This window comes from Sapajus apella, unplaced genomic scaffold (genome assembly GCF_009761245.1).
Source record: "Sapajus apella isolate SASKATOON/1434 unplaced genomic scaffold, GSC_monkey_1.0 scaffold203, whole genome shotgun sequence".
Classification (NCBI taxonomy): Eukaryota; Metazoa; Chordata; class Mammalia; order Primates; family Cebidae; genus Sapajus; species Sapajus apella.
Genome location: NW_022437143.1, coordinates 294,517 through 318,136, shown reverse-complemented (window position 1 = coordinate 318,136; position 23,620 = coordinate 294,517). Strand labels below are relative to the sequence as shown.

The window sequence follows — 23,620 nt, the reverse complement described above, 5'->3', positions numbered from 1 at the left end:
TGTACCCCAAAACCTAAAATGCAATAAAATAAATAAAGGGGGAAAAAAAAAAAGAGTTAGACTCCGTCTCAAAAATAATAATAATAATAATAATACTCAGTAATTTTTGCAATTTTTTGATGCCTAAAGTAATTTCTGTTATTGTGTTGGATAACTTTGTCAACTTCACTTTGGGAATATCTAAATATAGATAGCTGCATTCAAGCCAGAGGAATACTGGGGTTTTTTGTTGTTCCTTATTTTTGAGGCAGCCTTGCTCTGTCACCCAGGCTGGAGTGCATTGGCATAATCATGGCTCACTGTAGCCTTGACCACCTGGGCTCATGTGATCCTCCCACCCCCGCCTCCCAAGTAGTTGGGACTGCAGGTGCATGCCACCATGCCTAGCTAATTTTTAAATTTTTTTGTAGAAATGGAGTTTTGCTATGTTGCCTAGGCTGGTTTCGAACTCCTAGGCTCAAGCAATCGTCCCACCTTGGCCTCCCAAAGTACTGGATTACAGACCTGAGCCACCACACCCATCTGAGAAATTTCAGGTTTTGATCAAGATTTTTTGTCTGAATATAGAGTCTTTTAATGATTCTTCTGAGTTTGTTGTTTTTGGCCATAATATTAAGTGGGCAGTTGATAACCTTCTGTACTATCTAGAGGTAGTATAGAAACTGCAAATAAAGGAAAACAGATAAAATGTTGATGGCTGCTATTTTTATTTAAGGTATTAGTAAAGGGAGAGAAGTCAGGGACATTTTGGAAGTCAAGTTTTATATTGTGAAAACCCAACTTCTTGGTTTGTATATACTTAGAAATAGTATGAGTGATATATGACCAAAATATGATTTCTAGGAGGAATGATTGGTACATGCATGGAATGTCTGCATGCACTTTATTGTTCTTGGTGCTTATACTCTAGTCATCCTGCTAAGATAAAGAAAGACATTATTTCAGTTGGAAATCATAAATTGAAACAGTGTGGTTTGAACAGTGCTATACATTCTTACTCATAATTCATTAAATGAATATTTTAAACTCCTGACAGAAGGCAGGTACTGTGTTATATGCTGTTTGTGTTTACCACAATACAAAGATGAAGAAAACAAAGTGTTACACATTTCCTAATCTCACATTAAGTGCTATTTTTTTGCTAGCTGTGGGGAGCACAAAACAAGTGGTTGAAAATTATCTGACACAATTATATTTATTCCTTTCCTTTTCCATGGTTCTTAGGAATAAATTGTTCTACTCTATGGATTATATTGGCCTTTGTTTATTGCCTGGGATCTCAACTTTATTTCCTAATTTTATTTCTTTGAGGAAACATTTCACAAGTTTTATAACAAAGTATAACTCAACTTTGAGAACACAACCTGTGCATAAGTTGGAGACTACCTATTGTGAAATGGAAAAATGCTTGTCCTAGCATTGCTGAGTTAATGTATAGCTGGTACAAAGTTTTCACTTTTAATTGCTAACTTGCCTAGTGAGAGTAAACGATTGATTATGGCAGCTAAAAAGTGTAAGATAAAGCATGGTGATCTGAGTAGTTTTTAGATACAGTCAGTTCACAAGTAGAACAAGAATCTTTAGAAATAACTTTCACTGGCTGGGCGCGGTGGCTCATGCTTGTAATCCCAGCACTTTGGGAGGCTGAGTCAGGTGGATCATGAGGTCAAGATATCGAGACCATCCTGGCCAACATGGTAAAACCCCGTCTCTACTAAAAATACAAAAATTAGCTGGATGTGGTGATGCGCGCCTGTAGTCCCAGCTACTTGGGAGGCTGAGGCAGGAGAATTGCTTGAACCCAGGAGGCGGAGGTTGCAGTGAGCTGAGATCGCGCCATTGCACTCCAGCCTGGCGCCTGGCCATGGAGCGACACTCTGTCTCCAAAAAGAAAAAAGAAATAACTTTCACTAATTCCTTACTAATTATTTTTCCTGTTTCTCTTGGATATGGATCATCAGACTGTTTTTTGTCCCTCTTACCCCACCCTGCTTTTCGGGTGGGAGGCTTATGTGAGAACATTAGAGGCCTTGAATGTTTAGGTAGACAAAGTAAGTGTTCAAATAAATTTTTCAACATCATTATAACAGTGAAATTATTTGATATGAAAAAAGATCTCAGTTATTAGAAAAAAACACAGTAAAGTATAAACTGTGTTAATACTGACAGCCAGTATTGATGTAAATGCTTTATGTGCATTATCTCACTTAAGCTTCACAACAGTAGTAAGAGAGGAAAGCTGTGGTTATTATACCCATTTGACAGACCAGGGAGCAGAAGCACAGAAACCCAGGGATTTCTGCCATCAGTGTCACACATTTGGTTAGAGTTGTGATGTCGGGCAAGTAATGTTCCTTATTTTCCCTCTAATTCATTTTTATTTTTTCTTGTTTATATAATAATTATTATTTTTAATGAGATGGAGTCTCGCTCTGTCACCCAGGCTGGAGTACAGTGGCACGATCTCAGCTCACTGCAACCCCTGCCTCCTGGGTTCAAGCCATTCTACCTCAGCCTCCTGAGTAGCTGGGACTACAGGTGCATACCACCATGCCCAGCTATATTTTTTTCTTTTATAGGACAATTTTGTTAGATTTGGTTTCCAGGGGTTGGGTTTGTTTGCCAAGTTGGGTTTTATGTCCTTGGGAAATCCTTAGTGCCTTTTTTCCCATATTCCATATTTTTTAATGTTAATTTTTCCCCCCAAAGTTAAGTAATGAGTCAAGTGGCTTTTGAGGGATTGTTAAAACAAGCAGTAGGCCAGGCGTGGTGGCTCATGTCTGTAATCCCAGCACTTTGGGAGGCTGATGCAGGCGGATCACCTGAGGTCAGGAGTTTGAGACCAGCCTGGCCAACATGGTGAAATCCTGTCTCTACTAATAATACAAAAATTAGCTGGGCATAGTGGTGTGTGCCTGTAATCCCAGCTACTCCAGAGGCTGAGGCAGGAGAATTGCTTGAATCCAGGAGGTAGAGGTTGCAGTGAGCCGAGATCCAGCCACTGCACTCCAGCCTGGGCGACAGAGTAAGACTGTCTCCATCAGTTGCTCTGTCAATTTCATCATCTTGAAGAAGTCCCTTCCAGAGCACAGTGCTCCAGCATGGAGTAGGAATTCTCTTTTCTTTTCTCCTGCATTGGCACTTCTATTTCTTCTCCCCTAATGTCTTCCTGTTTTATGGAAGGCAAATATTTGATACCTTGTGTTTTTTGAAAACACTTTATTTTCCTCTCACCCTTCATTAGTAGTTTCACTGTATGTAACATTGAGATTGATGATTTTGCTTCATTGTCTTCTAGCTTATGTTATGCCTGTTGAAAGTTCAAAATCATTTTGGAACCTTATTTATCGTTAGCTATTTTCCCCTTCTGGAAGCCTGTAGGATCTTCCCTTTGTTTTCACTCTTTTGAAATTTGTAAATAATATGCTTTAATATGGTTGTACTATATTTTAAACCATTATACTCTGCACTCAGTGGGGTTTTTTGGTTCTTTTTTTTTTTTAATTTTTAAATTTATTGTTTTTTGAGACAGAGTCCCGCCCTTGCTCAAGTGGAGTGCAGTGGTGTGATCTCGGCTCACTGCAACTTCCCACTCCTGGGTTCAGGTGATTCTGGTGCCTCAGCCTACCCAGTAGCACTATGACACCAAGCCAAGTTTTGTTTTTTTGTTTTGTGGGTTTTTTTTTTTTTTGACACAGAGTATCGCTCTGTTGCCCAGGCTGGAGTGCAGTGGTGCAATCTGGGCTCACTGCAGTCTCTGCTTCCTGGTTCAAGTGATTCTCATGCCTCAGCCTCCCGGTGCGCCATCACTACTGGCTGTTTTTTTTTTTTTTTTTTTTTTTGTATTTTTAGTAGAGACGGAGTTTCACCATGTTGGCCAGGCTAGTCTCGTCCTCCTGACCTCAAATGATCCACCTGCCTTTGCTTCCCAAAGTACTGGGATTATAGGCATGAGCCACCATGCCTGGCCTAACTCAGTGTTTTCAGTTAGGAAACTTACACTGTTGAGTTCTGGGACATTTTCTTGAATGATTTCACTGATTTTTTTTCCTTTCCTTTTTTTTTTCCCTTGGATTTCCCATTGTATAGATGCTGAATTATATTGACTAGACCTCCAATTTTTTCTTTTTTCCTTTTGCCATCTATATGATTCTTTATTCTTTCTGATAAATTTTCCTAAGTTTAATTTCCAAGGGCTCTTTGGCAAAGTATCGATTTTTTTTTCATGGATGGCGTATCTACTCTTTTGAGACAGGGTCTTGCTCTGTCGTGGCTCAATACAGCCTTGATTGCTCAGGCTCAAGCAATCCTCCCGCCTAGCCCCCCCAGTAGCTGGTACTACAGGCCTGCACCACCAAACCTAGCCAACTTTCTTTCATTTTTAGTAGACGAGGTCTTGCTGTGTTGCCCAGACTGGTCACAAACTCCTGAGCATCAAGCAGTTCTCTTTCTTGGCCTCCTAAAATTCTGGGATTACAGTGGAGTATTTACTCTTTCCATGGACACTAATGGTAGGGTATATAAGGTATAACATTCTTTTTATTTATTTTTTAATTAACATCAGAAAGTCCTGCTAATAAAATTCTTTTTAAATTTTGAGTTTTTTTCTTCCCTCAGTTGTCCATGTTTCCTCCAAATGCCTTCTCTATTTTTTGTTTTCCTTTGTTTTCTTTTTGTGGTAGATACTTTCCTCAGATGAGTGGCAATCCTTGGCTGTTTGCAGTTATGCCTCTAAAAGCTGATTGGAAGCTCTTAGTACCTCGTTGGTACTTGTTGACTAGAGTTCACAGTAGGGTGCTCTAGCTGTGTCATGTGCTGGAGAGCCCTTCATGCCCTTCATGTCAGCTTCTGATTACTTTTCCCTTTTCTGAAAAGGAAGAGGGGTCTTTCAATTTCCTGTCTGGTGGGAGGACGTCCATATGCTAGTTCTGTGGGAGCTGAGTGAGGAAAGTAGGGCAGTGAGGATTTCAGTATTCAGTACATATGTGTTGACTTAAGCTCTGTTTTCATTAAGCCTCCCCACCAATGTGCTTTGTGTCCGCCTGCTCTGAAATCCTCTTCAGAGAATAATCCGCTAGAATTTTGCCTTGGTGGGAGAAGCATAGTAACCTAACCATGAAGTATTTAGGAAGAGATTGAAAGATTGAGTAGTTTTCTAAGGAGCTTTCAGTCAGCCTTCTTTATTTAGTGCTCCCTCCATACCTGTTTCTACAGGCACTATCATCACCAGTTCCTGGGCCCTTTGAGGATTCTGTGGACTAAGGTTGGCTTTTGGCTTTCCATACTGCTCGTATCTTGGATCTGTGAAGTCAGTTACATTCATGCATCTGCTTTCTAGCTTTTACATTTTATTTATACCTTAAAAATACCTTGTTAGGGTCAGGCATGGTGGCTCAGGCTTGTAATCCCAGCACTTTGGGAGGTTGAGGCAGGTAGATTGCTTGAGTCTGGGAGTTTGAGAGAAGCCTGGGCAACATGGCAAAACTCTGTCTCTACTGTAGAAAAATTAAGCCCATTGTAATGGTGCGTGCCTGTAGTCCCATCTACTCGGGAGGCTGAGGCGGGAGGATGGCTTGAGCCTGAGAGGTGGAAGTTGCAGTGTGCTGAGATCATATCACTGCACTCCATCCTGGGTGACAGAGTGAGACCTCATTTCGAGAACAAAAACAAAAAGCCCCAAAACCCTTATCAGTATTTTAGCACAATTTGGAGAAGAAGTGAAGTTAAATATGTTTGTTCAACTTTCTCTTTACTCAGAACCTGTTTCTGATTTTTTTAAGCACCTTTTTATTGTGGTAAAATATACATAAAATTTATTATTTAAAAGTATACAATTCAGTGGCCTTAAGTACATTCACAGTGTTTTACAGCCATCACTACTTTCTAGTTTTAGAACTTTTCTATCACACCCAAAAGAAACTCTATACTCATTAAGGCGTCACTCCCCATTCCCTCCCTCCCCCAGGCCCTGGCAGTAGTCACGAACGTGCTTTTTGTTTCTATGGATTTGCCTGTTGTGGATATTTCATATAAATGAATTCATTCAGTATTTGACCTTTGGTCACATGTTTTCACTTATCATAATATTTTTGTGGTTCATCTATGGTGTAGCATAGATCAATGCTTTCTTCTTTTTTATGGCTGAATAATTTTCATTGTATGGATATATCACATTTTATCTGTTCTTCAGTTGATGAACTTTCGAGTTGTTTCTGCTTTTTTTGTCTATTGTAAATAGTGCTGTTATGAACACTGATGTATAATTTTTTGGGGTGCACATTTGCTTTTCTTTTGAGTATATACCTAGGTGTGGAATTGCTAGATCATATATGGTAATTCTGTCTTTAACTTATTGAGGAACTGCCAAACGGCTTTCCTCAGTGACTGTACCATTTGATATTCCTATTAGCAATACACAAGTGTCTTCGTTTCTCCACATTTTTGCAAACACTGGTTTTCCAGTTTTAAATTTTCATTGTAGCCATTCTAGTGGGTGTAAAATGTATCTTTTTATTTTGATTTGCATTGTCCCAGTGACTGATGACACTGAGCCTCTTTTCATGCGCTTGCTGGCCATTCGTGTATCTTCTTTGGAGAAATGTCTAGGTCCTTTGCCCATTTTAAATTGCGTTGTTTGTCTTTTTGTTGTAGAGTTATAAGAGTTCTTTATATATTCTGGATGCTAGACCCTATTTAGGTATATGGTTTTCAAATCTTTTCCCTCTAGATGTTTTTTACATTTTTATTTTTGGTCTTTCAACTCATTATATTCTATGATTGAGATGTAAAGATGACAGCAATGGTGTCATTCATCTGTGTTTATTTACCTTGTTATTTGGAAAGTTTATATTTTAGGTGTTCTCCTCTAACCCAATAAAATGGTATTATGACACAAGGGTTATAAAGGACTGGTAGAAGTTACTGAAGACAGAAGGGGAAGATGGCCTCCTTCCAAAATGTGGTCCTAGCAGAAGTGAAATTAGTTACACCAATAACTACAGTCAAAAAGCTATTTTTATCCATGACAATGTATTTGTTGTTATTAAAGATTATATCTTGCTAGATCTAGTGGCTCACACCTGTAATTCCAGCTCTTTGGGAGGCTCAGGTGGATGGATCACTTGAGCTCAGGAGTTCGAGACCAGCCAGGGCAACATGGCAAAACCCCGTCTCTACAAAAAATAAAAAATTAGCCAGGCTTGGTGGTATGTGCCTGTAGTCCTAGCTACTCAGGAATCTGAGGTGGGAGGATAGGCTGCAGTGAGCCAAGATCAAGGCTGCAGTGAGCTGAGATTGTAGCACTGCACTCCAGCCTGGGCAATAGGACGAGACCCTGTTTCCAAAAAAACCCCAAAAAAACAAAATGACTATATTTCTTCATTAAGTGGGCATGTGGAATCTTATCTAATATTTGAGATAATAATTGTTATAGTATTTTATTGAGCTCTTACTGGGTACCAGATGTATTCTAAGTTTTTTTCAAGAATTATTTTCATTAATCTTATTCATTGTTGTAACCTGAATAAGTACTCACATATTTGTTGAAGGGTTCAGTGGTCCCCGAACCCTTAGATGCTGCTTTGGAAGGTGAATTTGCCAGAGGTCACATAGTGGCAAATGGTGGAGCTGAGTTTAACTCTAAGATCTGATTCAAGAGTTGTCTTTCTTAACTATATTGCTTTATGTGGAGTTTTGCAACTGATATCTAGACAGAAAATTTCTAGCAAGGGAAAAAACTAATTTTTAATTAATTTTAATTTTTTTAGTGTTTTTCTTCTTTTATTTTTTTATTTTGTGAGCCACCATGCCCAATTAGTTTCTTTTAAAAGATTAGTTAGCTTGTGCTTTAGGCTTCTTGGTTAATCTGAGGTATTTAATTAATATCTTTGAAATGCTAAGGTTTACTGTATCACTTCTGCAGCATCTAAATTCTTCCTTCTTACTTATTTCTAGTCTCCTTCTATAGTCCTTTCTATTATGGCTAATCATCAAAACATTGTTCTTATTTTCTACTGCAACCTAATTTTTAGTGTTATGCTGTTTCCAGATGCCATTTGGATTATTTTCAAAAAAAGATGAATAATAATTAACAAGCAATGAATATTGTTCTTTTTTACCATTCATTAAGAACAATTGTTAATTGTCTTATTCTATTGTGAAGAATATCTGTAATTCCTACTTAGAACCTGGGTGGATAGCAAGAGATGAGGAAGCAGTAAGGGTGCACAGAATGATTTAGCCAGGAAAAGCATATATGATAAAGAATAATACGTTTTCTAAGAGTGGAACTGATCACACAGGTTCTTTTTTTTTTTTTTTTTTAGCCTTAAAACTTCTTATCTCCCATAAAAGTACTTTTTCTTTTATAATATGCAACAATAATTTTCTACTTTTAGTTAGTTTCAAAGCTAGCTAAAATTATAATTTGTAAAGAATCATATTAGCTCCATATCATTGTTTTATAGCTAGGTCTATACTGACAAATAAGCAAAATAAAATTCCTGTCCTTGTGGAGGAGACAGTTAAATAATGAGCCAAATTCACTTCAGATAGAAATGAGGGCAATGGAAGAAAAGTAAAGAAGGATGAGGGCATGAAGGGTGACTGGTGAATCTTTAGATAGTGTAATGCGGGAAACTGCTTTGAAAGGGTGACTTTTGAGCAGAGATCTTAATATACTGAGGGAGTGAACCATTCAAAGTCTGGGGAGAGAATTTGGCTTCCTCCTCAGATATACAAAATTACAAGATATTGCCATTCTTATAACTGAAAATGTATAGAAGCCGGATAAGAAGTATGGTTTCTAAAAACCCATCAAAGAGCTGAGGATACAAGGGAACCTAAATGAATGAAACTCCAGAAAGTAATCAAACTTTCATAGAGAAGAAACCCATGGCCACTCTAGGATAGAACAACCCAAGGACTGGGTTGTTCTATCCTCGAACAAACCTATCATCTATGTTCACCATAGATGAGGGGAAAGGAGAAACCAGCCGCATTTTTATCAGATTTTTGATGGCCACGTATGGGCTGGTAGGACAGGTTAGGATTCTGCGAAACATCCCAGCTACTCTTAAACCAAAGAGCAAGTGTGCACCCATGCGCCAGCTTCTACCCACAGGTGTTCACTGAATGCTCAGGAGTAGTAAGCCTGGGCCAGTGATGACCTGGCACAGGTCCTAACTGAGGCATTTGGAACCTCTCCCAAGTATAGAGCAACCACTCTCAGAAGGCAGGATTGCTGAGAGAAATCCAGCAGAGATAGCCAGGTGGGAGGCTGAGGCGGGCGGATTACCTGAGGTCAGGAGTTTGAGACCAGCCTGGCCAACATGGTGAAACCCTGTCTCCACTGAAAATACAAAAATTAGCCGGGCGTGGTGGCAGGCACCTGTAATCCCAGCTATTTGGGAGGCTGAGGCAGGAAAATTGCTTGAACCCAGGAGGTGGAGGTTGCAGTGAGCCGAGATCATGCCATTGCACTCCAGCCTGGGCAACAAGAATGAAACTGTCTCAAAAGACATAGAAAAAAAAAAGGAAAGAAAAAAAAGAAATCCAGCAGAGGCACTCCAGGCATTCAGTTCTGGAATGCTGCAGGCAGGGGAAGAGCTGGAGATAAATCTTCACACTCTGGCAGTCCATGCTTTCAGCCACCAAGGATTGGGGACAGGGCAAAAGAGGTGAGTGAAACTGCTCTAATTCATTTCAGGCCTTCACAGAGTGTAAGGAAGCTGCCCTCCGCAAGGCTGGCTGGGAGGAGAAGCGGGGCTGCATGAGGGCACCTGAGCTTCAGAAAGCAAGGTGTGCAACTGGAGAGCAAAGAGAATCTAGCAAACCAAACTCTGACCGTTGTGCTTAACGCAGAGATAGAGCTCCCATAGTTTTTTTTTTCTCTTTCTTTTTTTTTAAATATAAATTTGATGTTTTGAAATAGTTTCAGATGTAAAGAAAAATTGCCAAGATAGATAGTATAGAGAGTTCTCATGAATCCTGCCTCTAGTTTTCCCTATCATTAACACCTTACATTAGTATGGTATATATTTTTATAATTAATGAACTAATACTGATCTATTACCATTAACTTTAGTTATCCATACTTTATTTACCTAATGTTCCAGGATCCGATTTAGTTATCACATCTCCTTAGGGTCTTCTTGGCTTTGGCAGTTTCTTAGACTTGAGTTTCTCGTCTCTTGTTTTTGATGACTGACAGTTTTGAGGAGTATTGTCCAGGTATTTCACAGACTGTTCTTCTGTTGGTATCTGTTTGGTATTTTTATCATTGTTAGAGTGGGGTTTTGGATTTTTGAGATGAACAACATATAGGTTAAGTACAATTTTCTTTCCTTGTTTTTGAGATAGTGTCTCACTCTGTCACCCAGGCTGGAATGTAGTGGTATGATGACAGCTCACTGCAGCCTTGAACTCCTGGGTTGAAGCAATCCTGTCTCCTCAGCTTCCTGAGTAGCTGAGACTACACATGAATGCCACCACACCTGCCTAAATTTCTTTTTTTTTTTTTTTTTTAAATAGAGATGGAGTCTCACTGTATTGCCTAGGCTGGTCTTGAACTCCTGGGCTCAAGCAATCCTCCCACTTCAGCCTCCCAAGTAGTTGGGACTATAGACATGTGCCTCTATGGCCTGGCAGTACCATTTTCATCACATCATATTAAGGGAACAGTCAATATGACTAATCAATGTTGACATTGACCTTGATCATCTGGTTGAGTTTTGTGTATTTCTTTACTACAAAGTTACTCTTTTCCCCCCTCTGTTTACATACTGTACTCTTTGGAAGGACGTTACATATGTGCAGCCTATACTTAAAGTATGGAGAGGTATGATACTCCTCCTCAAGGGCAGAGTGTCTACACAAATTATTTAGATTTCTTCTGCATGGGAGATTTGTCTCTTCTTCCTCATTTATTTATCCATTCAATTTTTTAAATATTAGTATGGACTTATGGATATTTTATGACTTGGGTTAAAATTTTATTATTGCTTTATTTATTTTATTGGTCAAATTGTTCCAGCTTTGGCCACTGGGAGCTCTTTCAGTTGGTATGACTTTTTGATATATCCCTGTCAGTATAGCCTTCAAAAATAATGGCAAAATAAAGACATATCAAAAAGGGAAAGGATTTGTTTCCAGAAGATCTGGACTGTCAAAAACATTAAAACAAACACATTAACAAGATGTGGGTTTTACAGCATATATGTGATTATATAACCATGAGAGAACAAAAAGGTGGAGAAGGAATTATACTGTCATACATTTCTTTCTCTGTGAAAGGAGACTAGTAACTTCAGTATGTGTATATAATGTCTAGAACAAGCACCCAAAACTAACATAAACCATGAAGTCAGTACATCTGCCCAAGAGGGATTAACTGCTATGAGAATCATTCTTCTACTGTAAACAGTTAGAAAACAGGACAAAAATACATGAAACAACTGTTTTCAGACATTGGACAACAGGCAGTACAGGATAATGATCCCTAGAGAGAAGAGAAATAACTGATACGAATCCTACAGGAGTTTCCATAGGCAGTTTCCAGATTGTAGCACAGAGTAGGGGAATCCAAATAGAGCCCAGGAGAGTGGAGAAGTCAAGACAACTAGAATTTGTGGGCAGAAAACTGGAATAAAAGGCACTACACAGAAATCTATAGAAGTAAGAGGGTCTTTGATTGGATACTCATCTGCACATGCCAAGTGTGGAAGTTCACAATGCTAGAGAAAGTCACACTGGAAATCAGAACACTGAACAATTCCAGGAGCTCACACAGAGATGGTAATAGTTTGTGTTTCCATTAGGCATAGTGGAGAGACTGTTTTGTACATAGGACATTGGCTAGAGTCCTCATAGTGGGGTTAAATTAGCCATAGACTAAAGGCCTTTTTAAACCTACCCTAAACTTCAAGACAAGTTTTGAAAGCACCAGGCTGATTCTAAGTAACACAATTATGTGCCCAAACTAAATTCTTTAAAAGAATACAGTAAAATCCAGCACTTAGCAAATAAAATGTTCAGCATTAATAATATATTAATAAAAGATTACTAGGCATCCAAATAAAAAGTAGGAAAATGACCCATAACCAGGAGAAAAATCAATCAATAGAAAAACACCTAGAAATGTGGAATTATTAGAAATAATTCTGATAACTGAATTATCAGCCAAAGATGTTAATACAAGTATTGTAATGACTAGTAGAGAAATGGATGATAAAAAGATGCAAGCTGGATGTGGTAGTTCATACCTGTAATCCCAGCACTTTGGGATACCGAGGCGGGCAGATCAGTTGAGGTCCGGAGTTTGAGACCAGCCTGCCCAACATGAGGAAACCCTGTCTCTACTAAAAATACAAAAATTAGCTGGACGTGGTGGCATTCACCTGTAATTACAGCTTGGGAGGCTGAGGCATGAGAATTGCTTGAACCTGGGAGGTGGAGGTTGCAATGAGCTGAGAACATGCCACTGTACTCCAGCCTAGGTGATGGAGTAAGACTCCACTGCGCCTGGCCAATTCTGGTGTTCTGTTACAGGGTGGGGTGAGTATAGTTAAGAGTAAATATTGTTACTACAAAATAGCTGGAAGAGGGGCTTTGAATATTCTTCCACAAACAAGTGAGAGACGTAGGAGGTGATGGTTACACTAACTGCTCTGATTGGATCATTATGCAACATGGATATGTATCAAAACATCAAATTATACCCCATAAATATGTACAAATACAATGTCAGTTTAAAAATGAACTTTTAAAAAATTCTCTTGTACTTATCAGCTGAATAAAAAATAAATTTTTTAAAAGGAGAGAAGTCTTGTTAATAGCCAGTTATTTACCCTGTCATTGAGTTATAGTGAACCTTCTCATATGAATTCTTTGATAAGGAAGCTCCTTTACACTGAAGTTTTATTCTTTTCATACCTCTTTAGATAAGTCAGTGCTTTAGGAGCATATGTCATATGACTCAACAGCAGTGTTCTAACTTGTATTCTAGCTCCACATTGTGCAAAGACAAAACACCAGAGAGTCAGTGTGGTAGTTAAAAGAACTTCTGTTCTGCTGTTTGATTTCCCGCGTTCCAGTCCTCCCTCCGCTACCTGCAGTCTTCGTGACCTGGGAAGTTCCTTTTGTAAACTCGGTGTTTTGGGGGGAAGGTGGTGGAAGAAGAATGGTGGTTTGAGCCAGGCAGTAGCAGGTGTAGGTAGAGAAAAGTGGTCAAACCCTGAATGAATGTTAAAGGTAGAACCAAAAAGATTTGATGACAAATTGGAAGTAGAACATGGGAAAAAGAAAGGTATCAGTGATGATGCCAAGGTTTTTGGCTCGCGGAACTGGGATAGTGGAGTTGTTATTTGCTGAGTATGACTTTTTACAAAGGAATGTCAGGGCATAAGTAGCAAAGCTTTTTTATTTTCTTGATTGTGTTTGTTTCATTTTTCATCTTTTGTGGGGGGTGGGTGGAGATGAAAGCAAGTGCAGGGGTTGGCAGACATACCCCTGGAACCCACCTGTGATTTCATGATTACTTGTTTTAAAGTTCAGTCCCTTTTATTTTTACTTTTTGTTTTTTAGAGACAGTACCTCACTCTGTCATCCAGGTTGGATTACAGTGACACAGTCACAGCTCACTGTAGCCTTGACTTCCTGAGCTCAGGTGATCCTTTCACTTCAGCCTCCTGTGTAGCTGGTACTACAGGCACGTGCCACCCTACCTAGCTAATTTTTTTTGTTGTTTTTTTATCGACATGATCTTATCGTGTTGCCTAGGCTGGTTTGGAACTACTGAGCTGAAGCAACCCACCTGCCTCAGCCTTCCAAAGTACTGTAATTACAAGTTGGAGCCACTATGAGTGGCCTTATTCAGGGCTTTTGATGTTGCATGGTGGTGGTGGTGGTGGGAGTGAAGTGTGGTATTTTAGGAATTTGAGAATTCCTCCTTCAACCTTAGGTGTGACATTGAACAAATGACATCTGGGCTGAGACATTTTCTAGTAATGCTGGATCCAAAAAACTCTTATCCTGTTGTCTCATAACTTCATTACATGGACCTGGCAGCCATGATCCTCTTTTGTTCCCCCTTAGTTGCCAAACATGAGTTCTCTGTCTTACCATCTTTGAGCCTTACCTCTGTCTTGAGATTCTCAAATGTGTATCATAATTTTTAGACACAATTCAACCTTATTTCAATTAGTGTTTCATTGTTATTTAAATATTTTAACAGGAAAACTGAGCAACGTTTCCTTTTACCTGTTAGTCCTGTTATAATATTTTAGATAAAATGTATTAGAAGGTACATTCTACATTAATAGAATATTTATTCATGTGTTTATGTGGTTCTTAACTAGGAATACCATATAGTCTATCTCCAAACTGAGACACTTTTGAGAATGAAAAGAGATACTGACTAAACAGGACACCAGAAAAACATGCTTAAACTAGGACTGTTCTGGGCAAATCAGAAGACATGTTCACCCTATTGGTAAGGCCAGGAAACCAGCTAAAGTTCACTTTCTGTTTGAGTGCTTGGAGTTTATTGGAAGAAGGCAAATGCCCTGGAACGAGAGTGAGAGGGAGAAATTCCTTTTGTATTGCAAGCAAGAACAAGGGAGGCTCATCTCTTCTGCATGAAATCGATGCATCTCAGGTGTTGATGAGACCGTGATTACGGATGTCTCACTTGAATACCAAAGACAATTGCAAAGGAAATGAAAGGTAATGGAAAGAGAGTCGAGAACTCAGTCGTCTGCTCACAGGTTGCCTTTAGTGGCTATTACTTTAGATACTAAATGAGTGATAGCTTTAAGCTTCAATTGCTTTTCTTCCTGAGGGAAAAAAAAAATAGATCTTATATCCTTTCATTAGTCACATAAAATGTGGACATTTTCTATCATTTTAAATAGTAAATTTAGTAATTCTTGAAAGAGTTCAGCATGAATATACACAGTACGTGGGTTATTAGTACTCAGTGTTGTTTGTTAGTACAAATGAACTAGGATAGCAAATTGAATTTGGTTCAATCAGGTAAAAGAATAAAAGAATGACATTTTTAACCACAGCGAAGAATAGCATAATGAACCCTATGTAACTATCATTTAACTTCAGTAATTTCAAGTTTGAGTAAGTTGCAGAGTAGGGATGTGAGCCAATATCTCTCTTGTTCCAAATCCCTTGTTTTTAATTACAATCAGATGTGGCTTCTTTATTTTGTCATTTGATGCTATTGAGCAACTTTATGATTTCTTGGTTCTTTGGTAAAATAGACATGAAAAGGTATTATACATGGAGTTTTTTTCACTCTCTGGGAATAAGAGGGAAAAAGCACTCTCTTTTAATGTTACATGTTTTGTAATAAGCATTTTTTTTAGTTGCAGTGTTCTGCAAAGACAAAACCTGCTGATAGAGTTCATCCTGTTTTATAAATCTTTGACCCATTCATGAGACTCTGACCACTGTAAAGATAAAGGGTATGGTTGTATTGGTCTTTCTGACTGAAGTGGCCTTCTGCAGATTGAGAAATTGTGTAATTATTAACTGCAGTAATGGATATGTACTTGCAAGTTTTATCTGGTATCTTAATGAGCTTTAACCCTCTGAGTACACCTAAAACATATCCTAGAATCATTGAAATTAATCAGTTGTCCATAACTTTTCTGTCTGTATAATTTGGCAATCATACATATTTTGTTTCCTCCTGCCTCTACCACTGTCTATCCTCCTACTCACATACTCACAACTCCTATAAATTGGAGTATTCAGTAGCAGTAGACTTGGGTGTAAACATTAAAAAAATTTTTTTTTGAGATGGAGTTTCACTCTTGTTGCACAGGCTGGAGTGCAATGATGCAATCTCAGCTTACAGCAACCTCCGCCTTCTGGGTTCAAGTGATTCCCCTGCTTCAGACTCCCGAGTAGCTGGGATTACAGGCACACGCCACCATGGCTGAGTGATTTTGTATTTTTAGTAGCGAAGGGGTTTCACCATGTTGGCTAGGCTGGTCTCAAATTCCTGACCCTCAGGTGATCCACCGACCTTGGCCTACCAAAGTGCTGGGATTATAGGCATGAGCCACCATGCCCAGCCTAAACACTTTTTAACAATTTACTATTTTTTGAATTAACAGGGCCACTTTTGGCCAGGTGTGGTGGGTCACGCCTGTAATCTCAGCACTTTGGGAGACCGAGGCATGTGGATCACCTGAGGTTAAGAGTTCAAGACCAGCCTGGCCAACATGGTGAAACCCTGTCTTTAAAATATATATGTATATGTGTGTATGTGTGTGTGTGTGTATATATATATATTTGTATTTTTTTTTTTAAGAAAAAAGAAAAAAAAATAGGATCACTTTCTAGTCAAGGTTTTTTTTTGGGGAGTTGCGGGGAGATGGGGTAATAGTTCCACACTTACAAGGATATTTGTTTCGACCAAGCTTGTTTAACCCACAACCTGTGGGACTGCATGTGGCCCAGGATGGCTTTGAATGCAACACAATATGAGTTTGTAAACTTTCTTAAAACATTATAAATGTTTTGAGGTTTTTTTTTTTTTTTTTTGAGACAGAGTCTCTCGCTCTTGTCCAGACTGGAGTGCAGTGGCCCAGTCTTGTCTCACTGCAACCTCTGCCTCCTACATTCAAGCAATTCTCCTGCCTCAGGCTCTGGAGTAGCTGGGATTACAGGTGCATGCCACCACATCCAGCTAATTTTTGTATTTTTAGTAGAAACAGGGTTTTACCATGTTGACTTGGCCGGTCTCGGAACTCCTAATCGCAAGTGATCTGCCCACCTTGGCTTCCCAAAGTGCTGGGATTACAAGCGTGAGCCACCATGCCCAGCCTGCGATTTTTTTCTTTAGCTTATTAGCTATCATTAGTGTTAACTGTATTTTATGTGTGGCCCAAGATGATTCTTCCAATGTGGCCCAGGGAAGCCAAAAGTTAGACACCCCTCATTTAGGCAAATAAGTGAAGGCACACTGAAATAACAGTTATATGTAGTAACCTGCATTATGGAACTCACATTCATCTCAGATATTTCTTGCCATTGGAGATCCTCTGAACTCTCAGGACTGTTTCATGTCACCCCTTTATGCTCTACCTTCTTCCCCTGCCTAGAAGGCAAGTAGGGCTTTGAATCTCACCTTTGATTCTACTGTGATCCTGTCAAATGTGGTAATGCTAGAAATATAGGTCTGAAGTTTGGGAGAGAGATTGGCTCAGTACAGATTTGTAAAGCACAGTTGGTTATGTGGTAGTTAAATAAATGGGATTGGATGACATTCTCTAGAATGTGTGGAATGGAAAGAGATGGCTCAAGGAAGAAGAGAGAGAAAAATTGGAGAGGTGGAACTAGTTAGGAGAGAGTTTCACAATTGCTATGGTGAAGTTCTGTGAGTTCTTATTTGGCAATTTGGACTTCATTATTGTCTTATCAGAGACAGGATATAAAAGTCAGGTTGTAGGACATTTAGGGGAAAATATTAAGGGAGGACACAGAAGCAGTGAATGTCATATACACTTTTTAAATATTTTGGAGATTACCCATAGTAGGCCTGTCTCTTGGATAAGACAATCAGGGTAGTTTTCCTGGGCCCTATTTTGAGGTGGGAAATGACTCAGGGGCTTTATTATATGAGTTTTTTTCCTGAACATTAGTAAAATTCAGTTCCAAAATTTTGTGATTAACTGTAGCCCTAAGAGCCTATGAAAAATGCAGATAATGGGCAGTTCCACACTGGTTGAGTTGTCCCAGGTTTCTCTCTTCTAAAGATGCTGTCCCTCCCTTTTAATCCTGTAGTAGCTCCTATCACTTTTTGTTTTTGAGACAGAGTCACCTAGGCTGGAGTGCAGTGGTGTGATCTCAGCTCACTGCAACCTCTGACTCCTGAGTTTAAGTGATTGTTGTGCTTCAGCCTTTTGAGTAGCTGGGATTACAGGCACCCGCCACCACACCTGGCTAAGTTTTGTATTTTTAGTAGAGATGGAGTTTCACCATGTTGCCTAGGCTGGTCTCAAACTCCTGACCTCAGGTGATCCACCTGCCTTAGCCTCCCAAAATCCTGTGATTACAGGCGTGAGCCAAGGCTCCTGGCCTCCTGTCACTTTTTATAATTGTCAGTTTGTTTTTCCTATCAGAATATAAGCTCCTTAAATCTCTTTGTTATTGTTGTGAATTCCCAGGGCCTAGCATCATGACCAGCACATAGTGTTGAGTGTTTGTTACGTGAGTGATTGAAGGAATAATCCAATACATATCTGTCTTAAATACAAAAGAATTCCAATATGATGATCTCACAGAGTCAAAAAAGCAGAATGTTTCAGGAAAGAGGGATTGATAAACAGTTTCTAATGGTGGTAAAAGTACTGATTTGGATTTGGCTTTTAGGAGGTCATTGGTTTCCATGTGAAAACTTTTACAGCAAAATGGTTGAAGGATAAATGAGAAATGAGGTGCAAGAAACAACAAACAAGTTTGCAGGGGTTATTTAGTTTTATTTTTAAAGATTTGTAGCTGAGCGTGACAGTTATGTGCTTGTAGTCCCAGCTATTTGCGAGGCTGTGGCTGGATGATAGCTTGAGCCTAGGAGCTTGAGGGTACAGTGAGCCATGATTGCACCACTGCACTCCAGCCTGGGTGACAGAGCAAGACCCTGATTCAAAAAATAAAATCAAATAAAGATTTGAAGCTAAAGGGAAGAAACCATTAGAGATGTCAAAGATATGATGGAAGAGAGTTCATTATCATGGTAATATTATGCATTTGATTTGCGTATGTCTAAGTATTCCTACCAACATTTATTTGTTTATTTATTTATTTATTCTTTCTTTCTCTTTCTCCTTCTCTTTTCTCTTCTCTTTCTCTTTCTCTCTTTCTCTTTCTTTCTCTTTCTCTCTTTCTTTCTCTTTCTTTCTCTTTCTTTCTCTTTCTCTTTCTCTTTCTCTTTCTCTTTCTCTTTCTTTCTCTTTCTCTCTTTTCTTTTTTGAGACGGTCTCACTCTTTCACCCAGGCTGGAGTGCAGTGGCATGATCTCGGCTCACTGCAACCTCCTGGGTTCAAGCGATTCTTCTGTCTCAGCTTCCCTAGTTGCGAGGACTACAGGCTTGTGCCACCATGCCCTGCTAATTTTTGTATTTTTAGTAGAGATGGGGTTTTGCTATGTTGGCCAGGCTGGTCTTGAACTCCTGGCCTCAGGTGATCTGCCCACCGGGGCCTCCCAAAGTGCTGGGATTACAGGTGTTAGTCACTGCGCTGGCTCCAACCACATTTCAAGATAATGTATTCTCCTTCCACTTGGGTTTGATATGTTAATGTATTTTGAACTTGAAGGCTTTTGCTGTGCTATTTGGGACCCCTAGTGGTAAATATAATAATGACAAGCAATAAAACATCTAAAATATCAGTTATATTCCTTATGAAGGTTATTCTGTCTATGAGGACTAAATGAGATTGGAATATGTAGTAGTAGCAATTATAGTGATTCTTAATCATTTTTTTAAAGAGAACGTCTCGCCAGGCATGGTGGCTCATGCCTGTAATCCCAACACTTTGGGAGGCTGAGGCAGGAGGATCACTTGAGGTCAGGAGTTCGAGACCAGTCTGGGCAACATGGTGAAACCCCATCTCTACTAAAAAATAAAAACTAGCTGGCCGTGGTGGTGGGTGCCTGTAATCCCAGCAACTTGGGAGGCTGAGGCAGGAGAATCGCTTGAACCTGGGAGGCAGAGGTTGCAGTGAGCTGAGACTGTGCCATTGCACTACAGACTGGGCAACAAGAGCAAAACTCTGTCTCAAAAATAATAATAAAGAGGGTCTCACTCCGTTGCTCATACTGGAGTGCGGTGGTGCGATCATGGCTCACTGCAATGTCCACCTCCCAGCCTCAGGCAATCCTCTTATCTCAGTCTCCCTAGTAGCTGGGACTACAGGTGTTTCACCACTATGCCCAACTAATTTTAAGAAAGTTTTTAGTTTTTAAATTTTTTTGTAGAGATGGGGGTCTTACTATGTTGTCCAGGCTGGCCTCGAACTCTTGGTCTCAAGTGATCCTCCCACCATGGCCTCCCACAATGCTGAGATCATAGGCGTGAGCCACCATGCCTGGCCAAAAATGAGTACCTTTTTTTTTTTTCTTTTTTTTTGAGATGGAGTCTTGCTCTTTCGCCCAGGCTGGAGTGCAGTGGTGTGATCTTGGCTCACTGCAACCTCCTCCTCCTGGGTTCGAGTGATTCTCCTGCCGCATACTTCGGAGTAACTAGGACTATAGGCACGGGCCACCACACCTGACTAATTTTTGTATTTTTAGTAGAGGTGGGGTTTCGTCATGTTGGCCAGGCTGGTCTCAAACTCCTGGCCTCAAGTGATCCACTGCTTCAGCCTCTCAAATTGCTGGGATTACAGGTATGAGCTACCATGCGCTGCCCAAAAACGAGCAATTTAAAGGTGACTGTAACATAGTTAAACAAATGCCTCTTTTCCCATTCTTTACTAACTTGTTATTTAAATGGGGCAAGTTTTTACAACACAAGAAATAAACAGGCTGGTACGGTGGCTCACACCTGTAATCATAGCACTTTGAGAGGTGGAGGGGGGTGGATCACTTGAGGTCAGGAGTTTGAGACCAGCCTAGCCAACATGGTGAAACCCCGTCTCTATTAAAAGTACAAAAATTAGGTGGGTGTGGTGGCATAGACTGTAATCTCAGCTAATCAGGAGGCTAAAGCAGGAGAATTGCTTGAACCCAGCGATCGGAGGTTGCAGTCTGTCTAGATTGCAACATTGCACTGTAGTCTGGGCAACAGAGCAAGACTCCATCTCAAATGAAATAAACATACTAAAAACCTATTTACTTGTTTGATGTGAGTATACTTACATCAAACAATGTAAGTGAGTATACTTTCTTTAGTTGTATTTCCCTTAAAGAGAGTCTTTAGGTGAATAATTTTTGTGAATATTTTGATTTCTTCTTAATAACTTATTGTGTATTTATGAATTTTATATAATCAGATGTATCAAAATAATCACCTATGTTAATTATGTTTTTGACTCAGTTATCACATTTTCTTTTGGTACATTATTAAATTAATATGCAAAAATATGCTGACAATATATTAATTTTGGATTTTTCATTTTTATCAGAAATCATGAGTGGAGGATCTCAAGTCCACATTTTTTGGGGTGCTCCAGTTGGTCCACTGAAAATGACAGTATCACAAGACACAACTTCTTTAATGTCTGTTGCTGACCCCTGGAAAAAAATTCAGCTTTTATACAATCAACATTCTTTATATCTGAAGGATGAAAAACATGAACACAAAAATCTTGAAAACTATGAAGTCCCAGAATCTATTGATTCTCCAGATCTTCTTAGTGGTCATTATTTAGCAAACTATATGAATAGACATGTTCATGTGAAAGATGACTTTGTACATTCTGTTTTTGAAACACAGAATGTAGAATCCCAGAAGATTCACTCCTCCAGGCTGAGTGATGTAACTAGCTCTAATATGCAAATATGTGGATCTAAAGGCAGAGTCTCGTATTTAACTGAAGAAGAAAAGTATCAAAAACTTCTCAGTGAGAATAAAGTTATAGATGAACAGCATAAACATCAATCAGATACATATAGTCAGAACTTTCAAACAAATTTCTCTCAGTTAGACCATAAGTGTGCAGCTAGGATGGATTTGGTTTGTAGTACTGAAGAAATTAATGTAGGGCCTGAAGTGGTACAAAGAGAGTGTGTGCCAACAGAATATCAAGAAATACAAAACCAGTGTTTGGAATTATTTTCCTTTAATACAGTAGATAAGCCAAGGTCTGAAGGAGCAGTTAGGAAGGTCTCAGACCTTAAAATATCAACTGATACTGAATTTCTCAGTATAATGACCTCCAGCCAGGTTGCTTTTTTAGTTCAAAAGAAAGACAAAGAGCGGAGTCCTATAAATAAAGGGAATGCAAACATGGAGACTGAACCACAGGCAAGTAATGAAGAAATAAGAATACCTGAAGAGAATTTGATTCAGCTTGATGATTTTACAGAAACATATGAAAGTGGACAAAACCAAGCATGTTCCCTTGAACTTTTTAGTCCTGTCTGTCCTAAAACAGAAAATAGCCACATTCACATAAACTCTTATAAAGGTCTTGAAGAAAATACAGTATCTCAAGAACTTTTCAGTTCTGAAGATGAATTGCCACCAAATGAGATACATATTGAGTTGTGTAGCTCAGGAATACTGTGTTCCCAGCAAAATACCTTCCACAAAAGTGCTGTTAAAAGAAGCTGGACCTCTGAAGATAAAATGGGACAATCTGAAACTCTGTGTAGAGCTAAGAAAATGAAGTTGATTTCTAATGCAGGAGACTCTACTGTAGCAGTGGATCAGAGGAATGTGTCTGAATTTAAGGGTATTAAAAAAACATCATTAATAAAAAACTGTGATTCTAAAAGACAGAAGTATAATTGTTTAGTCATGGTGCTATTTCCGTGTCATGTGAAGGAAATAAACATAAAATTTGGACCAAATTCTGGCTCTAAAGTGCCTTTAGCAACAGTTACAGTAATTGATCAATCAGAAACTAAGAAGAAGGTTCTTCTGTGGAGGACTACAGCATTTTGGGCATTTACAGTGTTTCTGGGAGATATAATTTTACTCACAGGTGAGGTCATTATGGTATAGTGGTAGCCTACTTTATAAAGCTAAGTTTTGTTTGTTTTTGCTTTTCTCTGACTTTTGGTCTTTGAAGACTCTTTCTTTAGTCATTTGCCTCTTCTGAGCTGAGCCTAATTGATCCCTTTATTGCATCTGCATTGGTCTCCTTCCCATTGTCCACTCTCCTGCCTGTTGCCACTCCTGGGCCTCTGTTCTGTCCTACTGAGTTCTGTCCCTTCTTTCTACTTATCCCCTCCTTTATAAGCCTTCCCTAGTCAGGTGCAGTGGGTAACATCTGTAATCCCAGTACTTTGGGAAGCTGAGGCAGGAGGATTGCTTGAGGCCAGGTATTTGAGACCAGCCTTGGCAACATAATGAGACCACGTCTCCACAAAAAATAAAATAGGTTGTGCCTGTAGTCCCAGCTACAAAGGAGGGAGGATTGCTTGAGCACAGGAGGTTGAGACTGCAGTGAGCTTTGATTGGGCCACTGCATTCCAGCCCAAGCAACAGAGCTAGACCTTTCTGCTTCTTTACCTAATATCTAATAATTCCGTGCATATATGTTCTTACTGAGGGAACAGTTACTGATTTCTATTGCATTATTTTATTAAAATTATATTAACTATACCTGGAAATATAGAAAGAAAAAAACTGGTTTTATACCAACTTAACTTCCAGTTATTTTCTCTGTTCTTAAAATGTGTGTGCATGTATATATATATATCACACATATAAGCTCATATTTATTGGGAGCTTACTTTGTGTCAGAATGTAAAGTTTTAGACTTTACATTCATATCTCATTGCAACAAGTATATGAGGAAGGTACTGATTTTAATCTGCATTTTTCACTGGAGGAAGCTGAAACCCAGAGAAGTATAGTAACTTGCCCAATGTCATACATCTAAGAAGTGGCTCCTCAGCTCCAAAATCCATACTTTTACTATATAGTTGTTTTTG

General features: G+C 39.2%; 1 protein-coding gene across 8 annotated transcripts in view; it reads left to right on the top strand.

Moving 5' to 3' along the window:
• The window catches only part of SHLD2 (shieldin complex subunit 2), a 100,837-nt gene that overhangs the window by 38,932 nt on the left and 38,285 nt on the right, over positions 1-23,620 (top strand). For 6 of the 8 annotated variants that reach the window (XR_004265782.1, XM_032270094.1, XM_032270096.1 and 3 more), the window contains one exon: positions 21,142-22,665. The exons of 1 other annotated variant lie outside the window; for it this stretch is intronic. Coding sequence is in view for 6 of the 7 variants with exons in the window: in XM_032270096.1 (XP_032125987.1) it covers positions 21,142-22,665 (1,524 nt within the window). In the remaining variant the exon portion in view is untranslated. Of the gene's footprint in view, positions 1-18,621; positions 18,752-21,141; positions 22,666-23,620 lie in introns of those variants that run through there. One more of the 8 variants, XM_032270095.1, reaches the window with a different exon arrangement.